The 25112-nt window shown below is 43.8% G+C and overlaps 2 protein-coding genes across 3 annotated transcripts in view; both read left to right on the top strand.

Annotated features, from left to right (window-relative positions):
• LOC310763253 (uncharacterized protein) overlaps nucleotides 1-25112 on the top strand; it is a 46348-nt gene that overhangs the window by 10256 nt on the left and 10980 nt on the right. Inside the window, exons 8-14 of the mRNA XM_083615138.1 lie at nucleotides 10393-10464; nucleotides 11516-11581; nucleotides 12914-13145; nucleotides 14325-14376; nucleotides 15155-15263; nucleotides 16854-16971; nucleotides 17789-17987. Of these exons, the coding sequence (XP_083471264.1) occupies nucleotides 10393-10464; nucleotides 11516-11581; nucleotides 12914-13145; nucleotides 14325-14376; nucleotides 15155-15263; nucleotides 16854-16971; nucleotides 17789-17987 (848 nt within the window). The remainder of the gene's footprint in view (nucleotides 1-10392; nucleotides 10465-11515; nucleotides 11582-12913; nucleotides 13146-14324; nucleotides 14377-15154; nucleotides 15264-16853; nucleotides 16972-17788; nucleotides 17988-25112) is intronic.
• On the top strand, nucleotides 2696-8158 carry LOC310762766 (lipase member M-like). Of its 2 annotated transcripts, XM_083614271.1 has the most exons (8): nucleotides 2696-2885; nucleotides 3154-3251; nucleotides 3716-3889; nucleotides 4048-4781; nucleotides 5174-5291; nucleotides 5933-6131; nucleotides 6719-6773; nucleotides 7238-7374. In XM_083614271.1, the coding sequence occupies exons 4-8, from the start codon at nucleotides 4635-4637 to the stop codon at nucleotides 7241-7243; spliced, it is 525 nt and encodes a 174-aa protein (XP_083470397.1). In that variant the 5' UTR covers nucleotides 2696-2885; nucleotides 3154-3251; nucleotides 3716-3889; nucleotides 4048-4634; the 3' UTR covers nucleotides 7244-7374. The 2 variants fall into 2 exon arrangements, with proteins under 2 accessions (XP_083470397.1, XP_083470396.1); XM_083614270.1 differs by lacking the exons at nucleotides 2696-2885; nucleotides 3154-3251; nucleotides 3716-3889; nucleotides 6719-6773 and adding an exon at nucleotides 8018-8158.

Genomic DNA, 25112 nt, shown 5'->3' with positions numbered 1-25112 from the left:
ATTTCTTTAATCAACTAATACACGCTGTTTCATAGTATATTTTAGATCTGGCAGTGAGAATCCGCCTCTTTCTTTTACATCTATTAAAATTTTATATTTAATCCTTGGCTTTTCCCTTGCCGGATAAATGTAACTATCTCTCTTTGCCATTGTTTAAAGCAGCTCACCGGAATTGTCTGAAATATTCATCTATACCACTGCCCAGAAAGGGGAGTCTCATCCTATTCCATCTTTCTTTGTCTTGCTTAATCTTACTCCACACAACCTCATAATTGTTCTGGATCAGATTCATTTATAATCCTTATAAAGTTCGTTTCTCATATAACTGTGTGATTCCTTTGTGTCTCACTGTTATTCCTCCAACTCGTCTTGTTGTTATACTTCTATTACCTCCACTTTTTTCCCCTCCCAGAAATCTTGTGCTCTTTGCAGATCTGTACATCTATGACTTTCAACTTTGTAAGTGGAACTCAGTCCCTCTGGGTATTCCCATCTAAATGGTATCTTCTGTTTCTTTAATGCCTCAACCAAAAATCTGTATTTTTTATTTTATTTGGGATTTCCTTAAGAATTATAATCCTTTGATCTTCTATGCTTAAATTGTTTTGAAAATGAGTTTGCAATTTTTTATCTCTCATTGCTCTTGAAGAAAATTGTACCAAAAAGTCCCCTGGGAGTTTCTTAGCTTTCAGATATGATGATTGACCAGTAATTATATAAGCTCTGTCTATTGAATTCTCCATTATCTCTGGTTGTAGTTGTGAAAAAGATGCCAATTCCTTTGCCAATCTTTTTTTAAAATCTTCCTCCCAAAGCTCCAGTATACCTCTAAATCTCATATATATATATATATATCTCCCCGAGACTGCAATCTTGTCCTCTAAGGTTTATTTCTCAGCTTGCAGAGCTGACACCTGACCTTGAACTTCTACTATACACTTCTTCTTCTTTTTTGGTATCTTGGCTCCCTTCAGAAAGTTTTTAAACTGACCCTTCCAATGGTGTTGTCCTTTTCGCCAAATTTTTAATGTCACTGGTACAATCCTTAATGTTCTTCAATAACTCAGCCAATGCTGAAGAATTTTGTTCTACAGATAAATGAATTCACATCAAAATCTCACTGAAATCACCTTCAGCTGTCAGTGACGCTTTACTGCCACGAGCCTTCACCATTTGTCATATCCCTTTTCCTCCAACAGTTGGTAGTATACCTTCAAAAATAGCTTTATTGCTTTCCACACCTATCTTCTCTTGTCATGACCTTATTTTGCCACAAGATGGTATTTTCTTAAAGTGTATACCTATTTACATTCCAAGATGCTCTTTTCCCATAGTCCCAATCCTCAAACCTTTGGAACTCAGCAAAGGATCCCTGGGGGCTCATTGCACCAAATTCAAGTATTTATATTGTATCCAACAGAGTCCATTGGCTACAACTATAAATAGAAAATAATTGTGGTAGAAACCGTCCTTTATTGAATTATTAATTTATGTCCTTCTATTTCACATTTCTCTATCTACTCCTTTCTTCAGCAAACCAAAGTCCCCCTCACAGAAAAAAAATCTCTTAAATCAACATACAATCCATTTTAATAGTCAAGTACCTTTTGGTATAATTTTAATCCACAAAGGAAATTAAGGTTGAGATTGTCTTACCAGTTATTCTTGGAGTAAACCTTCCTGCGTCATTCGCCATCCCCTTATTACTTAAAGTGGCAAGATGTTGCTTGGCAAAGTAATTTAAAGCCAGTACACAGATTTGTTTTGCTGCTTGTTGTTTACCATTTTAAATGGGTTGCCCTCCTCACGGTGTTTCTGTGGTTTTATCATCCAAATTTAATGGGATAGAAGAGGAAAGACAGCCGCTTTTCAAGCAGCCTAGCACGGCTACTCCTGAGGAATCAGAAATGGAGTCCCTACATCGCTCCTTCTACCCATCTTGAATGTTGTCCTACGGTGGTACCACTCACAATAGGGAGAGGCTCTCTTTCTGGCTTGGGCTCTCTACACAGCCCTGGTACCCGCTGGGGAGATTGGGGACACAGTGCTGTCACAGCCCCCTTTAAATTCCTCATGGAGTTGCCCTTTAAAAAATGTGCTTGAAAAAGGACAGCAAATTTTAAATCACATAGTCTACAGCAGGCATCCCCAAACATGGCTATCCAGATGTTTTGGGACTACAACTCCCATCATCCTTAGCTAACAGGACCAGTGGTCAGGGATGATGGGAATTGTAGTCCCGAAACATCTGGAGGGCCGAGTTTGGGGGTGCCTGGTCTATAGGAAAACACAAACAGTATCTATAACTGCATTTTGTTTTCCCTAAATGTAAACTTGAGTCAAGTAGGATTAAAAGCGTGTTTCATGGGGGCCAGGAGATTGAGTCACTGGGGAAGAATTCATGAAAGCTGGAAGGGAGAATTTCCTCTCACACTTTGAATTATTGGGGGAAATGCTCTGCTTGGTCTAGCCAAGTGCATACTCATGTTGTGTAGAATCTACAATTCTTCAAAACCATATAATTTACAAGGCCTTTGTACCTCTAAGTCTCATTTAATTTGAATCTAGAAAGGAACAAGAGTGAATTAAAGCACACACACACAGAGCGATCATATGAATGCCAACCCCAAAGTAAGATCAAGTGGATTAGGGTGGCTTATTACCAGGTAAATGTGTGTAGGATTACACCCGCAATCAATTGCTTACAAAATCCACGTAGGCCTCATAGATCAGGTGCTTAACCTACATATTTCAGAGGTTGAATGTGTAATGGTGTCCAGGGTACTGCATGCCACCATAATTATTCACAAAACATATGCAGCTAAATTCCCTTCAACACTTCTGCAGCATCCAGCTGAAATTCAGACTCTGTTGGAGAGGAGCAGGTAAGCAAAAACCTTCAGTCTGCTTTCGGTGGTGTATGTTTTCCTGTTGCAGCAACTTTTAAAAAACTGTATGTAAGCATAGCTTGTATTTTGAGCAGAGCTCTCTATTAATGCCCCATACAAGTGAATCATAGTTAAACTTGCACTATTTCCTAAACTGAACAATAAGAATATGAGATCAAGTTTATATCCTTCTAACCACTCCTTTCTTCGGCAACCCAAATTTATTGCAATTCCTCTACAAGATGCTCTGCATCTGCTCCAATAGTGTATGATGAAACAGATATTGTTCTCTGTAGCTGATTACAACCTAGGCCTTCTGCAGTGTCTGTTTGAGACCTGGTTGCTACTGATGAACAGGAACAGGTAAGCAAAAATACTTTCTTCCATGTCTCTTTTAAATTTATATTTTGCTGACATAACTTTTGTCTTGCATTTTATTGGCTTGCAGTCTTAAGTTGTACATTTAACAGGGTTCTGCATTACAGTATTGAAGTAAAATCAAGTAAAAAATGAACAGACTTGCATCCCATTGTATATAATAGTAGGTTTTACACACTACCAATGCAAGTTTAAAGTGTATTGTACCATTTTAAAATAAATTGCAAACATGTTAGCCAGGCCCACACAGTTTAACTGATTGAGTCGTGGAGTGCTGCAGACCCCATTTCCCAGTATCCCAGCAGCAACAGACTCATCTGTGAGAATAGTCCAGGGAACAGGAATTCCCAGCATCTTCAGACTCCAATGAGAACTCTATTTTTGTTAAGTTGTGGGTGAACATATCAGACGACACAGCGATTCTTCAAACAGCTTTTGTTTATTCACAGGCCAGAACAGAACTGAACTGAAGCGTTCAGCCAGCCTGCTTATATAGAGCTCCACTACAACGCAACTGTAACACTTTCTGTAACTATCCAATCATTGAACGTCACTTTCAATCCCTTATTTGCATATGTGGACCTGAGTGAAAACTATCTACAGTATCCCCCTGCTGGCCCAGGGTGAGAACTTCAGTACATAACAATTTCCCAGCATGCCATTTGGTGTCATTAATTCCTCATCTGATTGATTGTCTGCTTCCATGCCTGCTTATTCAAAGAAAGTCCCAACAAGTTCTGTGGGGCATATTTCCAATAAATCCCCATGATCTTTGGTTCAGGTGTCCAGTTGATACCATACAGCCCAAATTTTCATTTTCTTCATAGCCATCTCATTTTCCATCTGAGCTGGTTTGCTGTGACATTGCTTCATTTGCACAATTGCTGCTCTCCTTCAGTTTGGGACTCAGCCTTTCAGGTGAGGGGCTAGCCATTTCACTTTAATAGGTTTAAGTTCTGTGAGCCTTTGCCATAGTGCTTCCCCCCCCCCCAAAAAAAATAAATGTGTCAGAACTCACCATGAAGTTGTGACAGTAAGTTCTTATCTGAGACGTGCTAGAACCACATTCCAGTGTGCTCCGACCAGAAAAGAGCACTGGTTGTAGTAAGCATTTTGTTTGCATTTCATGGAGTCTTTCTGGAAGTGTTATTCAGACTGTGTTGCTCCTTCAGCCTCCAGTAAGTTGGGCAACTTTGTTCAAGTAATCCTTCCACCGAACAAAAGCTCAGCAAGAGATTCTCCATGTTCAGTGGGAGATGCCCTGTAATTTACAGCCAGGTATGAGCCAGTACCTTAATCATGCTGTGAAGCAACTTGGAGCTTGGAGTGATATGAAGCAACTCACATACGGTGGGAAAATCCTTACTCATGAGGTGCAAACTGGGGCCATTACCTGTCCGAACCACCTCAAGAATGTGGCTGTTTTTGGCAGTGGCGTGTTTAATCCAACAGACAATCGAGTCAGAAGAATTCCTAAGGAAACGGCACTTGAATCCCCAAGAATTCATGACTATTGTGAGTTGCTTGTTCAGATGCATTTGAAAACAACAGGCTATTGCTAGGACAAAATAATTTGTACATCTTTCTTTTAAGTGATATTCCAAAGCATTTGCTTTTCACAGAAGCATTTCCAAGCCTGCCTGAGTTACTCCAAAGAGGGCTTGATAGATTGCAATGGATGGATATAGCTGACTCCAAGGCCAAATGACATATTTTGTTTAATGATTAATACATAGTGTATTGATTGCACCTCCTCTGCTTTTGTTCATTACAGCCAGCAGGGGACAAAGGCAGAATCTGGAACTTTTTTCTCTTCTCCTCAGCACCATTGTAACTAAAATCCCCTGTAGCACATCTAGATTTAGAATAGAAGTCTCAGTCTGCCGAGCCTTTCTTTATTCTTGCAGAATGAAATCATTCAATATTGGGGATACCCCAGTGAAGAGCATGAGATTTTGACAGAGGATGGCTACTACTTGCAAGCAAACAGAATTCCTTATGGAATGCACAGTTCTGGGAAGACAGGTAATTCTGGAATGTAACTGGTTGGTGTTTTTTTTAAGGAAGTGTACTGAAAGGATTCAGCATAGCCTAGAAGTTCTTAAGCTTAAAGTTCCTAATTGTTGCAGAAAATAAGTCACATCCAACTGCATGTGTTTTAATGTTTATTTGCCTATATTTTATACATCAGCACAGCAGCTTGTAACATTCTGAATGCTGATAAAAAATTGTCGGGGATAATTTGAACTAAAATCTGAACTGAACATGAAACAGTTCATTTTGTAAGTGGACAAATGTGAACTGGAATTAGTTCCTTTTTGGTCATGTTCAACTTGATCTAGAATTAGTTCCTTTTCTAACAGCCCTTTGCAAGCTATGGAATCTTTCTTGAAAATCAAAGGAATGACTTGTCTACACAGGCATTACTGTGAGGTCTTGATCTGAGTGTCCTATTTTACTTGCTGCATTATTTTAATGAATTGTTTTGCTGGATATTTTAATGATGGATGCTTATATGTGTATTGGGTTTTTGTATTTTGTAAACTACTTAGAGACCTATCTAGCATTAAGCAGTATATGTATTATTATATTAAGTGGCTAACAACAACTCCTACTGAGAACAATATTATCTAATGCCCATTTTGTTTCTGTTCCCCTCCCACCAGGTCCCAGGCCAGTTGTTTTACTGGTACATGGTGTTTTGGGTGAAGGTAGGACCTGGATTATAAATCCTCCCAAGAATAGCCTGGGATTTGCTCTAGCAGATGCTGGCTATGATGTTTGGATAATAAATACTAGAGGGAACAGCTGGTCTAGAAGACACAAGACTCTGTCAATTGACCAAGAAGCATTTTGGAATTTCAGGTATAAAGCACAATTTGTAGCTTGGATAGTTGAGATAATTGTAATAATTACTGTCTCTGAAGTATAACTGATACCAACATATATTTTTTCCTTCCGTTGTGTCAGAAGTGCTTCAGTCCTGGAAAGACTTCCAAAAAATGGGAAATGGTGGATTATGGTTCCTTTTCTTGTTATTTTTAGAGCCTACATCAACATGACAAAATGCATGACATTCTCTATATTCATTAATCCCAGGGATTTGCTGGGAATGTGTAGATGAAGCTCTAGATTGTCTGGGTCTGGGTTCACCTGGAGCAATACAAAGATGTCAATGGGGCAGCGGTGGGTGGACAACCACACCTTTAACTCACTTAACATTCTTTTAAAGGTACAAACCCTTTTAGGAATGGGAGATCACAGCCCAAATCATCCCAATTCACCTCATTATTTGGGGCAGAGTCCATACACACCTCTAATAGTGTACTCTACTAATGCAAGAATAGGCTAAGGGGAGAAAACTTCACCTGCATTTTTTCCCTGTAATGTTCTATAGCTTCCATGAAATTGCGATAGATGATATTCCAGCAACAATAAATTTTATCCTGCAGAAAACTAAGCAAGAAGGATTGTATTTTATCGGCTACTCTCAGGGTGGGACACTTGGTAAGTAATATGAAATGAATGGAATCCATTTACTGCCTGAGCCCTTAATTTTAAAACCTTCTTACAATCCAAAATTTGCATCACAGATATAGTTCCGATCTAATAATTCAGATTGAAAGAACAAGCAGGGATTGAAGTGCTGTTTTTTGGCATTGGTCTTGATGCCTCTGGTTTTGAGGCCTCTCCAAACTGGTTGCAGACAAGCATATAGGAAGATAGAGAGCTGTAGTACCAAGTCAAACAGGTGGTTCCTGTAGCTCAACATTGTCAACACTGACTGACATCAGCTTTCCTGGGTCTTTCCCAGCTCTACCTTGAGACACCTGGGTTGAACACATAAGAATGCGCTCTTCCACTAGGATAAGACCATTCCCCAGTATGAGAGACCCAAAGACTGAGTGTGCATATTGACTCTGGTTTATCTGGAAAAGCTGCTGAATTCTGGAATCCTTTCTCTTTGGCAGGTTTAATTGCCTTTTCACTCAGGCCACAGGTTGCTCAGAAAGTCAAGCTCTTCATGACTTTGGCTCCTATCTACACATTTGTGGGCACCAGTGGACCTGCAGTGCTAATTCTCAATCTTCCTGATGGATTAATGAAAGTAGGTATTTCTCATAGGTTTTTGTAGTGTCTTCATAGGCGCCAAACCCATGGGACCCTGGGGTTCTCACTGCTAAGCCACTGCCTCTGAGACCGCTGTGGTAGTAGCCACCTCTGCGTGCTGCCAGCCTTGGCCAGCAGCAGTGGGATGGCGTGAAGCAGTCCAACACAGTTGTAGCAGGCACCGCGGGGCTCCTGGGAGGCCCAGGCACTCTCTAAAAGGCCCCACAGGGCCTGCTGCAGTTGTGACTGGCTCCATTGTCCCACCCACTGCCTTTCCTCTGGAGTTCAGGCCTGGTCCAGTTGTGGGTGAAGTGCGGAGCCAACAGGATGTGGTGCATGGAGACTGTGGAAGCGGCTGTATTGGGTGGTGCCCAGAGGGGGCTGGGGTGATGCATGGAGACAGGGGGCAGAGGCATCATTAGTGTAGTGTGTGCTGAAGTTGGGCACTCCCGAGTGTGTTAATGCAGTCTTCTAGCATAACCAGTTTAGTGATATGGGCAGTTTAACCCTCAAGCTTATACACTGGTGTGTGGGGGGGGTCATGCTATACCTGGTTTAATTAAGAGGATTTAATTTCTAAATGCTTGGAAATTAATTCTAAAGAGAATCACCAAGATCTCTCTGTGTGTTTAATTTTACAGCTGATATGGGGGAAGAAAGAATTTGTCTTTTTAAGTAACAAATTGAAAAGACTGATGGCCAAGTTTTGTAGCTATCCAGTAATGGACGAGATTTGCATCCAATTTATGTTCCTTGGCTCCGGACGCAATCCAAATAACTTAAATGTGGTATGTTGACTCTTTATTTTGCTAAACATATTGGCAAAATACCATACTCCAGTCCCCACAACAGCAATATATTTTATTCTAATATTTAAAGATAAATTAACCATGGTTTGGATTGCATATTGAGTAACTAACATGATGGAGTTCAATAGTACATGCTTCAAGCTATGCATGTATAGCATTGGAGACCTAAATGTGTAACTGAGTGACCATGTCTGTACATGTTTGAGCCAGAATGGAGAAGAATCTTTGTGGAAGAGACCCTGGTATATTACAGAAGGGATAAACTATATGGCTTTTGTTGTTTTCTTTATCTGTTGATATCTCACGGGGTAGAAAACTGGTGGCCCTTCAGATGATGTCAGATTCCAACTCCCATTCATCTCAGTTTGCCTGTCGAAGGGTCAGGGATGAGGGCAGTTAAGAGCCTAAGAAGAACCTGCTGGATCAGGTCAATGGCCCAGCTAGTCCAGTGCCCTGTTCTCACAGTAGCCAGTCAGATGGACAAACCCTCAATCAGGACCTGAGCTCAAGAGCAACTTGCATTCAGAAGCTTTATTGCCTCTGTCCATGGAGGCAGAACATGGTTGCAAGTTGCTCTTGTAGTCTAGAGTCAGGGAATGGTCTGAAGACGAGGACTGTGGGATGCATTCTATGGCAGACCAGCTTTTCTCTGATGGAGAGTTGGAGGCGGAAGAGTCACTCCCCTTGTCCACAGTGTGTTCAGAAGCAGAGAGAGAGACAGAAGCTGAACAGCTTAGGGAGGAGTTACCCAGTTGTGAAATAATGACAAGGGAACCAGAAGGGAGGGGACAGCTAGTCAAGACATCAATTGAGAGTGTGGGGGACCCCCCATGGACTCGGAGGTTTGAATGTATCAGAGAGCAAAGGAGGCAGAGAGGGGGAGGATCTTCCCGTTGGTGCCTTGAATGCTGTGGAAGCTGGAAGGAGGATTCAGAATAGCCAACTGCCCTCCTTGCAGAGAGCTGTATATTTGTGCTTGCAACATGATGCTGTAATCAAAGGACTATAAACCTATCAACTGCTCATTAATTATTATCTGTGAAGTTCCCGAAGGGAGGGGAGGACATTCTGTGCCTGACATCTAGCAGTGTTTGGAGCTGTACAAAGCAGCCACTCCCTATACATCAGAACACAGTGATCTTGTAGCTTTAATTGTAACAGATGAAAAATAGGACATTACAACTTAACTTGTTATTTATTTGTAATCTTTATAGCCCATCTTTTAATTTCAAGAAATTCACAAGATGGGTCTCAAGCAACAAAAAAATAATAATGTCTGAACTATGTGACCCATAGATAGCAGCAAAATAACAAGATTGTACAATGGTGATGGGATAAAATCAGACAGCAGCAGACAGGGTACGGGTTGGCATGGCATTGGATCCCAGGATATTCCACAAGCCCCATGTTGATAGAATGGATCTGCTGCGTTTGGACCGCCCCAAACCTGTTACATGAGAGTCAGCCAGTGTGGTTCAGATTCTTCCTGAGGTGCAAGCTAGGCAAGTAAGGTCTCTCTGGGCAACCAGGGTGCAGATTCCTACTGGGCAGATACCCCAACACTAAGCTTGTGGGTGCCATGATCAATCATCACCTCAGGTCCCTTATCGCCCCACCCTTATACTGTGTTGATTCTGCCCAGTGACATTCATGCCCTCATACAAACAACATTCTTCACCTAACAAAGGAAGGCCATAATTTCACAGAGGTAAAGCAAGTGCCAATCAGGTTATTTAAGGTTATTTCCTTGCCCTCTCAACCAGTGACCCAAATTGCTCAGTGAATGCTCTAACCCCAGTGTGGGTGGGTAGGAAGCTTTCATGGCAAATTGGCCTTGAGTATCATAGGCAGCAGCCTTATATAGGCTTTCCACTCTTCTTTGCATGGGGAAAAACTGTCCCATGAGCCCACCACACAAACAAGATACTGGGAAAAGTTTTTCCGCAGTCTGTGGGCCACAGCGCTGCTGGGCAAAGGTTTCCTGTGCTTATTGATCACGGAATGATGCTTAAAATAGTATATATTTTTTTAAAAAAATGCAAATCGGTATGAAACTCACAACCACATCTTTCCTGAGATGTATGTTTTCCTATGCAATATCCATTTCAATTTCTCAAGGTATTTGGATATTGTATTGCTCTAATGCTTGTGATCTTTTTGCTAGTTCAATTCTTAAAAACATTTCCATACTTATTTCCCCCCCACAGACCCGAATAGATGCGTATTTTGGAATTATTCCTGATTATGGTTCTGTAAAAAACATGATCCACTTGGCCCAGGTGAGCTTTAATGCATATTTTTCCTTATTTCAAAATTTAGAGGCCATTTGATGTTCAAATGAATGTTTAACGTGTGTGGATTTTTTTTAATTTTCAGAAGGTGGCAGGAAAGTTACAGTAAATGAAAAACAATATAGCAATAAATGGTATATGACAAGCTGCCATTCACAGGAGCTTTGTCGCTCTGAGTTACTGCTGGTGTAGTTGCCCGGTTACATGCGATATGTGTCTACAGGTGTAGAAACTGAGGATCATAATGTGCCAATGAAACCAAAAGAAAATATTCTTAAATAGGGTCATGCAAAAGAAGAAATAAAGAGAAACTTTTCAATTTCGTTGCCTAAAGAGTAGTTTTTAAACTTCAAACATCAAATGATTTTTTATTCATTATATCTGAAATGATAGTTAAGTTTTAATGTGCACATTGCAGTTTCTCATTAGCTTACACAGTTTGGCCATTACTAGGATAGCGAACATTAAGGATTGATTTTTGAAATGATTGTATAAGGGTTCCAATATCATTTACTTATTAATTTGCAAAGTATGCAAAATATTGGTGAAAACAGATTGTATTTGAAAAAAACTGAAAAATATGAAAATGTTTCAAGATAAAATAATCATATATTTTTACGAAACCACACACAAATTTATGAAAACAGTCTAGGAATCCATTGTAGACTACCTTGATTGGTTGCACTCTTTAAGTGTACAAAGAAATACACAACAATATAGTTTATTTACATATCAATTGCTCGAAACTTATAGCAAGATCTTTGTTGACTATATAATCATATTATATCATATAATACAATATTATTATTATTATCCTTCCTCTTGTAGGAGCCTAGGATGACTATCTATAGCCATGAAATACAACCAATATAATCACAGCCAAAATACAGTAATCACAAGAATAAAAGTTCACATCTATCTATTTAAAGAAAAGTTTTCACAATTTTTGCAGGGATTAGGGACAGGGTTCTTTGTGCATGTTATAAAGATGCCTGTATTGAAAATTTGAAAATTCTGTACTTTCCCCTTTATTTTATAGGTTTTTAAATCAAGAGAACTGAAATATTTTGACTATGGCAGTAAGAACAAAGCTATATACAATACGGTAAAGAGTTAAAGAAAAGAAAAGTTTCAGGAGTAAACCAGGCACAAATTCAGAGACGATTGGGTGGGGCCTTGTATGCCTCCTTCCAGCGCCTTCTGCAGCCAAGCTGGTGCCAAATGCATTGCTCTACTTCCTTTGGTCCACATCAGTGCAGCCGAGATGGTGGTCTTATTGTCTGGGCAGCCCAGGACCCCCATACCCACTGCCCAAGCCTGCGCCTCAAGGAGGTCACTTTGGTGCTGGTAATGCAGTGGTTGGACTTTACCCCTGGAAACGCACTACATTCTCTCCCAAGACAGATGGATACCAACACTGTAAACCTAGATCCCATCCCTTTCCTGGAAAACCCTTGATGCTTCCCACTATTCCTTGTGCAGCCATGCCTGGACACATGGCTGAGGTCCCGGATTCCACAGCCCAAATGATCACCTAAAGAGCACCAGATAGAGCTGGCAGTGGCAGACCAACCGGACTCCAGCACCTCGGCCAGCATGCAGTATTCCAACAAAGCTGATGCTGGTTCCCACAGCATTTTCCCTTGCTTATTAAATTTATAAGATTTTATAGTCAGGGGTGACCACCCTAGCATTTATGTGGTTAGAGATCTTCTTTTCTTTTCTTTTACTTTGAAATCATATTATCCTTTTCTTACATCAGAATGTTGCTTATTCCCAAGGAGATGTGTTTAACCTCAGAGCAGCAGAAGCAAACTCAGTTTTATTCCTATAGTCATGGTGGTGCTACGTTTGAAATGCTTTAAATATATAAAGCTGCACATGTTCAGCATGTGTGTGTTTGTGTATGTATATATATGGTTTCAAAACTGTTATCTTGTTTGTAGAAGCATGAATGTAGAAGCAGCAGTGAAGCCATGCAATGGCAGTAGGAAAGAGATATTCGGAGAACTTCAAAACTGAAGTCATATGGGCAGCTTTCTAAAGCCTGCTCACTGCTACCTGAAAGACGATTAAGTCCAGAGCCTAAATGTGCCAAGCTGAACCATTGCTCATTTTAGCAGACATGCACATTAATCCTGATACACATCCTCAATGTCATTGTACATCCCACAATGTTGGTATATCTAGTCAAGCAGTTGTCCTACACATAAATCAAGAATGCACAGTAAACAATTAATACGTGACAGATTCATTAATACAATGGAGAAGAAAATCTGATACTAATGCTCAAGGAAGCATTTTCCAGATACATAGGTCACACATCCCAGAGTTTTGATGGTCCTGCATATGAACCATCAGACATCTAAGAAAACAGGTAAAATCTAAGACTGGCAGATGAAGACTGTTTTAATCATTCTGATATTTTCATCCACAGACCACTCCTCCATTCTATCAAATCGAAGACATGGTTGTGCCAACTGCTGTGTGGTATGGTGGACATGATATTGTAATAAACAGAAAGGACATTCAGCTGTTGCTTCCTCGAATCTCTAATTTAGTTTTCCATAAGCATATTCCTGAATGGCAGCATGGCGATTTTTTATGGGGTCTGGATCCTCCAAAGAAACTATACCCTGATATATTCTATCTTATGCAGAAGTACAAATAAAATGTTATGAAAGTCACTAACTGCTTATATTCCCTGCGATTGTAGACATTGCATTGGGTCTGTATGACTTGTATTTATGGTCAATTTCTTAACTGCTTTTTGTTTCTATTACCTATTGCTCGTCATCTAATAAAATCTACCTTTTGGCATTGACACAGTTCTCTCCCCCTGCATTTCATAGAAAATAAGTTTTAAGTTTGAGAGGTCCATCTGCCCTCCTAGGCAGGCGGTTTTGCAGATGGGCTCTGAGCCACCCTAGGTAACCAGTGAATGGCAGGCCAGATATTCTGCCTGCCACATATTGGCCTATGGCGGCAGGAGGTCTCAGGCATTCCCTTGGGCAGGGAACCAACTGACCAATAGGGGTACGTGGCCCTGTGTCCAGGGACAGGATGAACTGCCTATTCCTTTTGACTTTTGGTTCAAAATGAAAAAAAACCCCCCAGATGGCCAGGATTTCCTGGGTTTATGGCAGCCCTATTGATCACTGAAAACCACATTCTCAGTTAAAACCACATTTTAAAATGTTGATATACTATTTATATACCACTTAATATAAAAATAAACCTCTAAGTGGGTTACATTAAAACAACAACAAGGAAAAAGGAGAAACAACAATATACATTATAATGCTTTGTACAGACTTATCATTAGGCAAATGCTGGGTGTGTGATAATGCTTTCTTTCTCAACTGTTTTCATAGTTTCCAGAAGCTCTTGGCTGGTTGCCCAGGAAAGTATAAAGACAAGGAAAAGTTTCTTACAGTCCTTTTTCATTTCGAACACAGAGAGGCTCTAGACCCCAGCCTCTTGGATAATGGTGTTGTCCTCAGTTAATCTGCACCCCCCTTCTCTCCCACTTCCTCATTCGCCATCATCATCACCTGCTGTACGGGGGCTGCTAAGTGCCCTCTGTCTTTGAGTTCTTTCTCTCCTACTTTTAAGGCTCGCTGGGTTCTGGGAAATGGAAGGTCTGGAATGTTTTTTAAGAACAGGTCAGCAAGGTGTTGCTCCTCCTCTCCCATTATTTTCCAACTTTCCCCCTCACCTGCCTCTGAGCTGCTACCTCCCTCAAACCCCTGTTGTAATTCGATACTATCTTCCACTTCCTCCTCCCTGGAAAGGTCAGGAGGTGCAGGCAGTCTCCACCACTCCTCTGCTCACTCCTTGACACAAAGGTCTTCTGCTGTGTCTATTTGAGATCTGGTCGCTACTGATGCACAACAACAGGTAAGCAAAATTACTTTCTTCCATGTCTCTTTTTTAATTTATTTTTCAGTGACATAGCTTTGGTCTTGCATTTTAATAGCTTGCATTCTTAAGTTGTTCATTTAACAATGTTATACACTGCTGAAGTACAATCAATAATTTTTTAGCAGACTTGCATCCCATTGTAAATAATGGTTTGTTCTACAAATTACCAAAGCAAACATGTTAGCTAAGTTTAATGGATTGAGTTTAATGGATTGAGTCATGAGGTGTTGCAGACCCCATTTCCCAGTATCCCAGTCAGCAACTGCACGTTCTGAGCCAGTGGTCCTGGGAAGAGGAATTCTCAGCACCTCCAGACTCAATATTTTAAACTGGGAGACAACTCTATTTCCCAGCTAGAATTGGTGTCTGAAGGGTGCAGTAAGACTTTTAAAAAGTACAGGGGTTAGGAGGGAATGTTGTTTGGTTTCATGACTCACTTGGCACTGTTGGGTCTAGCACTAGCATGGCAGATACTGGAGGAAGATGAGAAGGAATGGAAGTGGTAGGCTGGCCCCACCTCAACCCCACCTGGCTCTGTGTGGAGATAGGACTTCCAGCTCCGTTCCTTCCAGAGGGAGAGAGAACACTGCTGGATCAGGCCAAAGGTTCATCTCACCCTTTTATCTCACCTTTCAACACCCATCATGTCTCCTCAAGATCATTCTTCAATATATTGAGTTTCCCCCCTGAAATCTTTTTCATTAAGGACTCATGTTTTCAGACTAGAGATCCTGTAGTTCTGTTTTATACACAGGTCCAAGATGTGGCTATTTTGGGGAGTGGCCTGCTTAGTCCAACAGGCTCTGACATCTGAAGAATTCAGCAGTAGAAGACATCAGAATCCTCAAGAATTTATGACTATTGTAAGTTAATAATTCAGATGGCCTTGAAAACAGTGGACCATGATCCTTATAATTTCATTTTTAAAACAGTTTTCAAGAGCACATGCATTTCCAGGAAGAAACTCCATGCTTGGCAGGAGTTATTTCAAACTGCAAGTTAATCTGATCGTGTTTGAAACAATACTCTCTTGGCTAGATAAACTGATCTAGAAGACACAGTTAGCTTTGATAACTCCTTCTCGGAGCAGAGTTTTACACTGGCTCCTCAGTGTAAATGTTGACATTTGCTGCACATGCATTAGCTGAAGCCTTAGGCAGCAGATTCATTATATTTCTCATGGTGAGATTTCTTTTTTTTTTTATAATATTTTTATTTTTCCATATAGACACAACACAACAAACATAAACATACAAAGACAAAAACAAAACAAAAAAACATGTATCATTTCATATCCTAATTTCATATCCTATCTTCCCCGACTTCCTCATGCCTCCCCTTTCTGTATTCCAAATTCTTATCGATTGTTCAGCAAATCTTCCCTTATTTTAATTTAAATTTAGACTATTCTTCCTTATTCTCCTTGTCTTAACCATTACTAATAGTAACCATTTACTTTCCAGTCCAACATCATTCTAACTTTCATTAACTTTGTAATATTTCTTTAAATAGTCCTTGAATTTTTTCCATTCTTCTTGCGCTGTTTCTCTTCCCTGGTTTCGGATTCTGCTCGTCATTTCTGCCAAGCCCATATAGTCTATCACCTTCATCTGCCATTCTTCCAGTGTGGGTAGTTCTTGCGTCTTCCAGTACTTCGCAATGAGTATTCTAGCTGCTGTTGTAGCAATATTTCTCATGGTGAGATTTCTTTGCAGTTGCTTACCATACAGACTTGGTGTTTTGCATTAGATCAGTATAGATTTCCTTTTTGTCTTTTTGTTGTGGAATGCAGAAAAACACAATCAATCTGTGGTTATGTACACTTCACACATATATACCCAGATGGGGAAAAGGGGGAATAAATTTGAATCAGTTTGCATTTCAAGCTGATTCTACATGATTTGTATTTTCTGGAACAATACACAAACTGGAACAAAGTCTTCCTTGCGTACTGTTCTCCAGCCAAGTAATGGAAATAGAAATGTATATACCAGAGTAAAGTGTTTTTAAAAATGTATATACAAGTGAAAATAGAATACAAAAAAAAAAATCATTTTATTAGGCAAAAAAAAAGGGTGTGTTTTGGGCAAACTTGCATACAATCATGTGTACATTATGAGAATTTAGGGTAGGGATGGGGTGTTGTTGGACTGCAACTCCCATAATCCTTGACCCTTGGCCATGCTGGCTGGGACTGATAGGAGCTGGAGCCCAGCTATAGCCTATAGATTTCCCATTCCTGGTGTAGGAAATCTATAGCTATAGCTGGAGCCCAGCTATAGCTATAGATTTCCCATTCCTGGTTTAGGGCTGCTAAAGTTACTTCACAATAAAATTGGCCGTCGGAAGTTTTTGTTCTTTGAGATATTAAAGCAATTGTCCCAGAAATCAAATGATCAGATTTATTTATTTTTTAATCTAGCATTTCTATTTCCATCCTTCTCCACTCACAGCCTGAAGTTATCCAGTATTGGGGATACCCCAGTGAAGAGTATACAATCCTGACAGGGGATGGCTATTACCTGCAGGCAAACAGAATTCCACATGGAAGACATAGTTCTGGGAAGACAGGTAATTTTGAAATTTAGCAGTAAATGCATTAAAATGCCACATGCCATGCCTGATATCCCTATGTTCAACTTTAAAAATGTTACCCAGACTTCACTATTTTTTTCTTTCATTCAAGAAATTGTTGCAAGTTGGCTGAAATCACTTGAGTTGCGCTCAGTTGTAAACACACTTGATGATTCCTTGTTCATTATATCTGAGCAACAAGGCTTCCCAGATTAATCAATAATTCCAAATTATCAACAGTTAGAATAATTGTCCAGTCTTCTATTCATAGCAGAACACTATGAAATATCTTAAGTGGCGTGGGGTTTGGTTGAGTGGCTTTTTTATGCCTTTTCAAAAATCAGTGCAAATATTAACTATCTCCTGATTCTTAGGAGAGTTGTTTAGAAACAGCCGCAGCAGTTGTGGCCCCTCTTCAGCTGCAGGCAGCAATCACCTCAGAGACACAGCGTTTCACCCACAGGAGAGGAAAGGTCCACCTACCTTCTCACCTCACCTACTTCTGCTACCTTTTGCCAATGCTTCAGCACTGCCTCTCTGGATTACTTGGGAAACGTAGGCGGGGACATGTTGGCAGAAGAGAAAGCGGGCGGGGAAAGAAGTGTCACAGCATTTTATGTAGGCTTACACAAAACAATGTTGCTAGTCTTCACACAATCTATGGAAACATTTTCTGAGGTCCTAGGAAATGTCTGGCTCATCTCCTTTGTACCCCCTGCACCCTACTCTGCTTGGCCTTGGGCTAGATACCAGTGGGAAATGTTGGTGCTCTGTGAGTGCCCATTCTCTATCTAATGTTGTCTTTGTTTTCCAGGGCCTAAGTCAGTTGTGTTATTGGTACCTGGTAACCTTTGTGAAGGCAGGAGCTGGATTTCAAATCTTCCTAGCAATAGTCTGGGATTTGTTCTAGCAGATGCTGACTATGATGTCTGGATAATAAATAACAGGGGGACCACCTGGTCTAGAAGACATCAGCACTTCTCAGTAGACCAAGAAGAATTTTGGAATTTCAGGTAAGTACAAGGGGCTATTGTTGCTTGGATGGAAGGGATGCTTTTCCTAAAAACTTTCCCAGGACCCAGCTAGATTAGTAAAGAAAAAAGCATTTTAGATGCATTGTATAGGCAATATAACACTACGAAACCAGATGGCACTGTGGAGTTCTGTCTTTCCCAACTGGATTTCCCTATATGATTTTACAATGCTGTCAGAGCTGCCCGAGATCCCAGCTCACAAAGGACCAACACTGCTTCATTGTTAAGTACAAAAGTCTTTATTGAAGTTCAGTTTCACTTCCAGAGCCGCAGCGTGCAGCTCTGTGTCTCAAACTTCAGACCGCTGATGCTCCGTCTGAGTCTCCTCCCCCCAGGCACCAGTTTAAGACTCTAGCCTTACTCCACCTCTTCCTCTGTTCTTTCCGCCTCTGGTTCTGCCTGTCCGTTGGGGTCTCGCCCTTTCTAGACTCTTCTGACGCTGAATCCCCTGAGCCTTCCCCCTCCCTCCGGGGGGCTTTAGGAGCTAGTTCCCCATCCGGGTCTCCTGCTGTCCCCCGCGCCTGTACATTTGAACTTCGCGCGCGCACCCAGCCAGCAACTTTCCTCCTGACCATTTCCCTGCTGCTGTCACTGCTTCCCCCTTCGGGGAGGCTAGCTGCAACTGACCTCCCCTCCGTTGGAGGCGTGGTCAGCCCTGACTCACTTTCTCTCCCCGCTGGAGGAGACGCTGGCCCTGACACATGTGACTCTTCCCCCCCACTACGCTCTGGTGGGGAAACTGGTCCTGATCCCCCGCTGCTGCTTCAGGGTTCCCCGCTGGCTCCTTGTTTCTGGTGCGTCCCCCCTGGGACCCCCCTTGCCCTGACCATCGGCGCCCCCTTCTGGGAATCTTCTGATTCGCTGGAGAAGCTCATGGAATCTCTCGGGCCACTGTCATACTCCCCTACGCTGCCCTCGGATTCTTCCCCTTCGCTCTCCATTTCCTCTCTCCCCTGTGCTCCTGCTCCTGAGTCCCTGACATCCATCCCCCCCTCGAAGCCCCCCTTCCCCCCTCCCCCTCTTTGGGTGTGGGTTCCGGGTGCTCCAGTGCTGTGGGTGTGAGTGCGGGATACCATTCTTCCCCCCGGTGTGCAGCCGGCCAGCGGGATCCGGCCAAACCGCAATGGGCTCGTCGACGTCGATCTCTTCTGCTTCCAGCTCTCTGCTGTTGTGCTCGAATCCAGGATCTTCCCCCAACACGTCCATGTCGTTCCCTCCCCCGGGTACCTCGAGTGAGACTGCGTGTAAGGGTCCCCGCAGCAGTTCCCTGCGCCACCCCACCTCCGGTTGAGTGTCCCACAAATAGGAGCAGCCTGTGGCAAACCCCGAGAGTGACCCCTCCGGGGAGCTTGTTTCCGGCGTCGTCTCTTCAGCTGATGAAAAACCCTGGAACGTACTGGCTGAAAGTGTGGGTGTGAAAAGCCAGTCGTCGAAATACTCTGCCGGCATAGGTCTGTGTGGGAAGAGTGCATGGAACTCGTCTTTGAGGTAGTGCTCCTCCACGGCATAGCACAGTACCCATCTGTTGGTGCTGGCTGGGGTACCTTCCCTGGTGAGGAGATATTCCACTCCCTCTTTTCCCCACCTCGAGTCCAAAATCTCCGTGACCTCGTTGAGTGGCATCGCCCTCCGTGACCCCTCCCTCGTTGGAGATTTGTTAAGTGGGTCTGGCGCGTTCCCTTGGCGCCTGAAACCTGTGGGGTGCCCTGTAGGGTGTGAGCACGGACCTATGAAAGACTGGATGCATTCTGGAGCCCTCCAGGAGTGTCAACCGGAAGGCCACTGGATTGATTTGTGCCGCGACCTGGTAAGGTCCCAGCTGCTTGTGTTTGAGCTTCCTCTTAGCTAACGTCCTGGCCGGCACTGCCTGGGCTGCTAACCAGACCCAGTCCCCCACCTGGATGTCTTCCCCAACTCTCCTGTGCTTGTCTGCCTGCATTTTGTAGGCATGTTTCGCCAGTTCCAAGTGCCTTTGGAGTTGCTCGTGGACCTCCTGTAACTCTGCTGCTAAGTGCTCTGCTCCCCGTGGCTCCCCCTCCCCCTTCGTCTCTAACCCCGGGAAGGTTCTGGGATGCCGCCCATTGTTGGCGAAGAACGGTGTCACCCCCGTAGACGCGTGCTTCGTGTTGTTGTAGGCAAACTCGGCTAGCGGTAGGTAGTCCACCCAGGTCGAGGGTTGTTGATTCGCGTAGCATCGCAGGTACTGCTGCATGATGGCGTTGACCCTCTCCGCTTGTCCGTTGGTCAGCGGGTGTCGTGCCGACGCTAAGTTGATCTTGACGTTCAGGATGCCCAGCAGCTTCTGCCAGAAGCTCGAGATGAATTGGCGACCCCGGTCGGACAGGATGGACCGCGGCAAGCCGTGAGCCTTGAACACGTGGTCTATGAACAGCTTGGCGGTCTGTTCCGCTGTGGCCACCTTCGCGCAAGGAATGGAGGGCGCCATCTTGGTGAACATGTCTATGACCACGAGTACAGCTGTTTTGCCTCGCGAGCTGGGCAGATCTGTGACAAAGTCCAGGGCCACTCTCTCCCACGGTTCGAACGGCGTCTGTAGGGGTTCTAGCAGACCTGACGGCTTCCTGTGTACTGGCTTGGCCCTTTGGCAGGTGTCACACCTGGAGACGTAATCCGCGACTTCTCCTCTCATCTTGGGCCACCCAAAGTCTCTGGTTACCAATTCCGCCGTCTTGTCCTTGCCGAAGTGCCCAGTGCTGGGCGCGTCGTGTAACTGCTGCAGGACTTTCGCGCGGAGGTCGTCTCCAGGTACGTAGAGAGCGCCTTTGCGGATGAGCAGTCCGTCTCAAATCTGGAACTCGTCGTCGTTCGCTGTGCCTCTTCGCACCTCCTCCATCTTGGATTGTGCGAACGAATCTGTCTGCAGCGCTCGACGCACCGCGTCCAGGTCCACGGCGGCTGAAGCGCACGCCCACGCTTTCGGTGCGAAAATGTGTTTGGCCGCCACCGGTGCCGCTTCCTCGAGATACTGCGGCTTCCTGGATAGTGCATCCGCCATGACGTTGGTGTCTCCTGGGACGTATTCTATCCGGAAATCGAAATCCGCAAAGAACTCCGCCCAGCGGATGTGTCTCTGGTTTAGGACCTGCGCCATGCGCCAATACTCCAGGTTCTTATGGTCCGTGCGAACCTGCACTGTGTGTCTGGCTCCGACGAGGAAGTGCCGCCACGCCTTGAAGGCTGCATGAATGGCCAGCAACTCCCTGTCCCAGATGGTGTAGTTCTGTTCTGACTTGCTGAGTTTCCTGGAGTAGACTTCGCACGGCCTCCAGTCCCCTTGCGGATCTTGCTTCAACAGGACCGCCCCCACCACTCTGTCCGAGGTGTCCGTCTCCACCCTCATTGGCTTGCTGGGGTTCACGTGTAACAGCTGTTCTTTGGACGCGAAGAGACGCTTGAGTCTGTTACGAAAAAGGAGCAATGCTGAAGAGTGCTCCAGATGGCTGGAAAGCCAAACAGGATGTTGATGTTTTGGGACTGTACCGTGGGAACAAAGGGACAGTCTATTCTGTGCACTGAGCACCGGATGTTAGCTCAGAGTGTCACATGACCCTGTACTGGAAGTACATGGGAGGAGTTATTCTCTCTCTGCTGTTGGTGTTGAGAGAGTGCAGACACGTTTTCTCTGCACTGCTGGAAAGACAGAAATAAAGGCATGTAAATACATTTCTGTCTGTCTCTCTCCCCTCCCTGGGGATGGAAGGGGGGAGTGGTTGTGTTCTTCTCACGTTTGAGAAGGATCGCCGATAAGAGATCTGGCCTTGTCTTGCCGGGAGCCGCTGACGGGGGAGATCAACAAGGAACTCAAGCCGGGCACCTGGAGAGTGGCCAATTCCTCTGACTAAGGCTTGAATTCCGACAACTGGTAGCAGACGCCGGTGGTTATCTGATCCATGGGAATCAGCATGAGAGGTGAGAGGTTGATGGATCGTGTGCCATCCTCTGCACCAAGGAAAGAAGATAACGTCTGCATTGCAGCCAGAAGCTGAACAGACGGCTGGACACCGAGAGGGGGTGTTTTCTAAGCAACGGAGCCCAAAAAGGTATGCTGAATATCGGGCTAGAAGTGTGAACGCAGATTGATTCATTCTCTGGTTCACAGGAGCTGCGTTTGGAAAAACAGCTCTGAGAGCAAAGGCTTGCATACCAGGCATACTTGTGGCTAGATAAGAAATCCTATCTGAAGAAAGGTATGCACAGTTGCTAGGCAACGACAGTCAGTACAGTGGAAAGTTACTGACACGTGGGGCTGGCTCAGTGAGAGCCTGGGAACTCAAAAGTTGTTTTGACTTTGAGACAGCTTGCAGTTTGCCTGCCAGTGAAGGCAGTAAACAACCCAAAAGAGACTTTTGGATTTTACTGGCTCAAGAGTGAGAGCTGAGACTTGGATTCAAAATGGATGCCAAGAAGGGGGAAGGCTTGCCTTACCCGCCTCCCCTGACTAATGGCAATTATTCATCTTGGTCTGTAAAGATGAAGGCCCTGCTGCAGAATCAGAGGATTTTTGGAGTGATTGAGAACCCCATCCCTCAAGCACCAACGCGAGGTTGGGAATCACAGAATGTGAAGGCCAGGACGGCTATAATTCTGTGTGTCTCGGATGACCAACTTGTGCATATTCAGGATTTGGAATACGCGCAAGAGATTTGGGAGACGCTGCGTAGAACACATCAGAGGGATGCTGGTTCTTCAGCGTTGCTGTATTTTGAGAAGCTGACCAATCTGAGGCTTGCGCCTGATGGAGATGTTCAAGCGCACCTGACGGAAATGAAATATCTGCGCCAACAGATGGTGGAACGCAATTTCCGTCTACAGGAGGAAGTGTTCTGCTTCATGATGATAAACAGCCTAAATCGGACTTACAAAACCGTTGCCAGTCAGCTTGGTTCCCTTCCGGCGCAAGATTTGACCGCGGAGAGGGTGTGTGCCGTTGTTTTGAATGAACACGACCGCCTTGCTGCACTGGAGGTGAAGGACAGGGGGAGGGAGGAACGGAGTTCTAATTCCCCCACTGATGTTGCTACTGGAGAGAATGCTGTAGCTTTGAACGTTGTCCGATGTTACAATTGTGGACAGGCTGGGCATCTTCAGCGGAACTGCAAGAAGCCACACCAGCCAAAAGGAGCTAAGGGCCGCTCAGCAAAGCCTGAGGCAGCAGGCAAAGGTCATACCAAGTCTTCGGTGAAACCTGCAAAGGCTTTGATGGCGAAAGGAACTACGCCAGATGTTGGAAGCTCGTTTGTGATCGATACGGGCTGTACTTGTCATATGTCCCCACACAAAGGACTCTTTTCAACGTTTAAGAAGCAAAGCTTCGCTGTGAAACAAGCCAACGGTCAGGAGCTGGACGCGACCGGGATAGGAACTGTGTATCTTAAGAGTCTGAACCTGACTATACACAATGTTTACTTGGTTCCTGAATTGAAGTTCAATCTGCTGAGTGTTTCGCAGATTGCAAAGAAAGGACTGAAACTGTCCTATGATGCTGAGAGCTGCAAGATCTTCAAAGATGGAGAGTTGTATCTTTCTGCCAGAGAGAAAGATGGACTGTATTTGTTGACTTTTGACCAAAGTGATTACATGGAATGTAATTCTGAGTCTAACTTGATTTCTCTCGCAGGTGTGACCAAAACGAGCGCCAAGAAGATGGCCAGGGTCGACAGAGCGTTTCAGCGGGTGTATGCTGATGTGATTGGTCCTCTAGAACCATCTAGAGGCAATGCAAGATTTTATCTTGTGTGTGTGGATCATTTCTCTAACTTTGTCTGGATTTATGTGTTACAGAGGCCACAGGAAGCCTTGGAAAGGTTTCAGGAGTTTTGTGACAAGGTTAAAAATATGCATGATGCTAACATTGATTGTCTTTTAACAGATGAGAAGCAAATTTTTCTTTTACAGGATTTTCAGGAGTTCCTGCAGAAGAAAGGGATAAGACACAAGGTTGCTGTTTCAGCGGAAGCGTGGAACAGGGGTGTCTGTGTACGGGTGAACAAAGAATTGCAAAAGGGGATGAATGCGCAATTGCTTAGTTCACATCTGCCACATGAGTTTTGGGCGGAGTCACTCATGTCGTTTTGTCATGCGTGGGTGAGAAAGGTTTCAAAAGAGTTGGGAAGTTCTCCTTTTGAGAAACTGTTCCAGAGAAAACCTTCTGTTGCCCATTTCAGGGTTTTTGGTCTCATGTGAGGACAGAAGCTCCAGGTGGAGTAAAGAATGCCAGAGGCATTTTTGTGGGATATGAAAAGGGTCTCTACAGAGTAATTTTGTCTGAATCTGGTCAGGTGATTCTCACAAAATTTCTAGAGAGTTCTCCTGAACAGGAGAGAGTGATAGAACACACATTTCCCACAGAGGACAATTCAGATGATGATGAAGATTTTACAGATTACAGTGGTACTGAGAGCGACAGTGATAGCTCAGAGAGCTCAGTTGTCACAGTCATTGAGAGGAAATCTCACACAATGGATAGACCTTCACAGGTGAAGGATGAACCACTGTTTACTATTGGAACTGGTTCTCCTAAGAGTCCTGAGACAGAACCAGTGAGCAGAGAGGATCAGACCTCTTACGCAGGTCTGAGAGAGTTACAAAGGGTGAACCACCCAAAAGGTACTCAGAAGAGTTTGCTAACTTAGCTGTTGCATGTGTTGCTGTTGTGCACAACTGGGGACAGGTTGGAGCTGTGTCTGAGTCAGAGACAAAGACACAACAGAGAGTTGCTAGCCAAGGTAATGCAGATGCACTCATTCCTTGGAAGCCAGATAACCAGAGAGGTACACTGGGGAAACCAGTGACGGGTAGTTCCAAGGGTGGAACTGAAACAACAGGGGAGTGTTATGTGTATAACAACTGTTTGTTTTCTTCTCTGGATCACGCTTTGCTTGCCGCAACACGCATTGATTCTTTTGGGGGAGGATGTTACGAAAAAGGAGCAATGCTGAAGAGTGCTCCAGATGGCTGGAAAGCCAAACAGGATGTTGATGTTTTGGGACTGTACCGTGGGAACAAAGGGACAGTCTATTCTGTGCACTGAGCACCGGATGTTAGCTCAGAGTGTCACATGACCCTGTACTGGAAGTACATGGG

Source organism: Podarcis filfolensis, assembly GCF_964270895.1.
Source record: "Podarcis filfolensis genome assembly, chromosome: 5".
Lineage (NCBI taxonomy): Eukaryota > Metazoa > Chordata > Lepidosauria > Squamata > Lacertidae > Podarcis > Podarcis filfolensis.
The sequence above is the reverse complement of the archived record's forward strand: the minus strand, read 5'-3'. Positions and strand labels throughout refer to the sequence as shown.

What these genes read in the sequence shown, in the direction of transcription:
- LOC310762766 (XM_083614270.1), top strand. Translation starts at nt 4,635, where the DNA reads ATGAGGTGCAAACTGGGGCCATTACCTGTCCGAACCACCTCAAGAATG. An exon ending in CCCAAGAATTCATGACTATT is followed by an intron (nt 4,782 to 5,173) that starts GTGAGTTGCTTG and finishes TTATTCTTGCAG; the next exon opens with AATGAAATCATTCAATATTG. An exon ending in GCACAGTTCTGGGAAGACAG is followed by an intron (nt 5,292 to 5,932) that starts GTAATTCTGGAA and finishes CCCTCCCACCAG; the next exon opens with GTCCCAGGCCAGTTGTTTTA.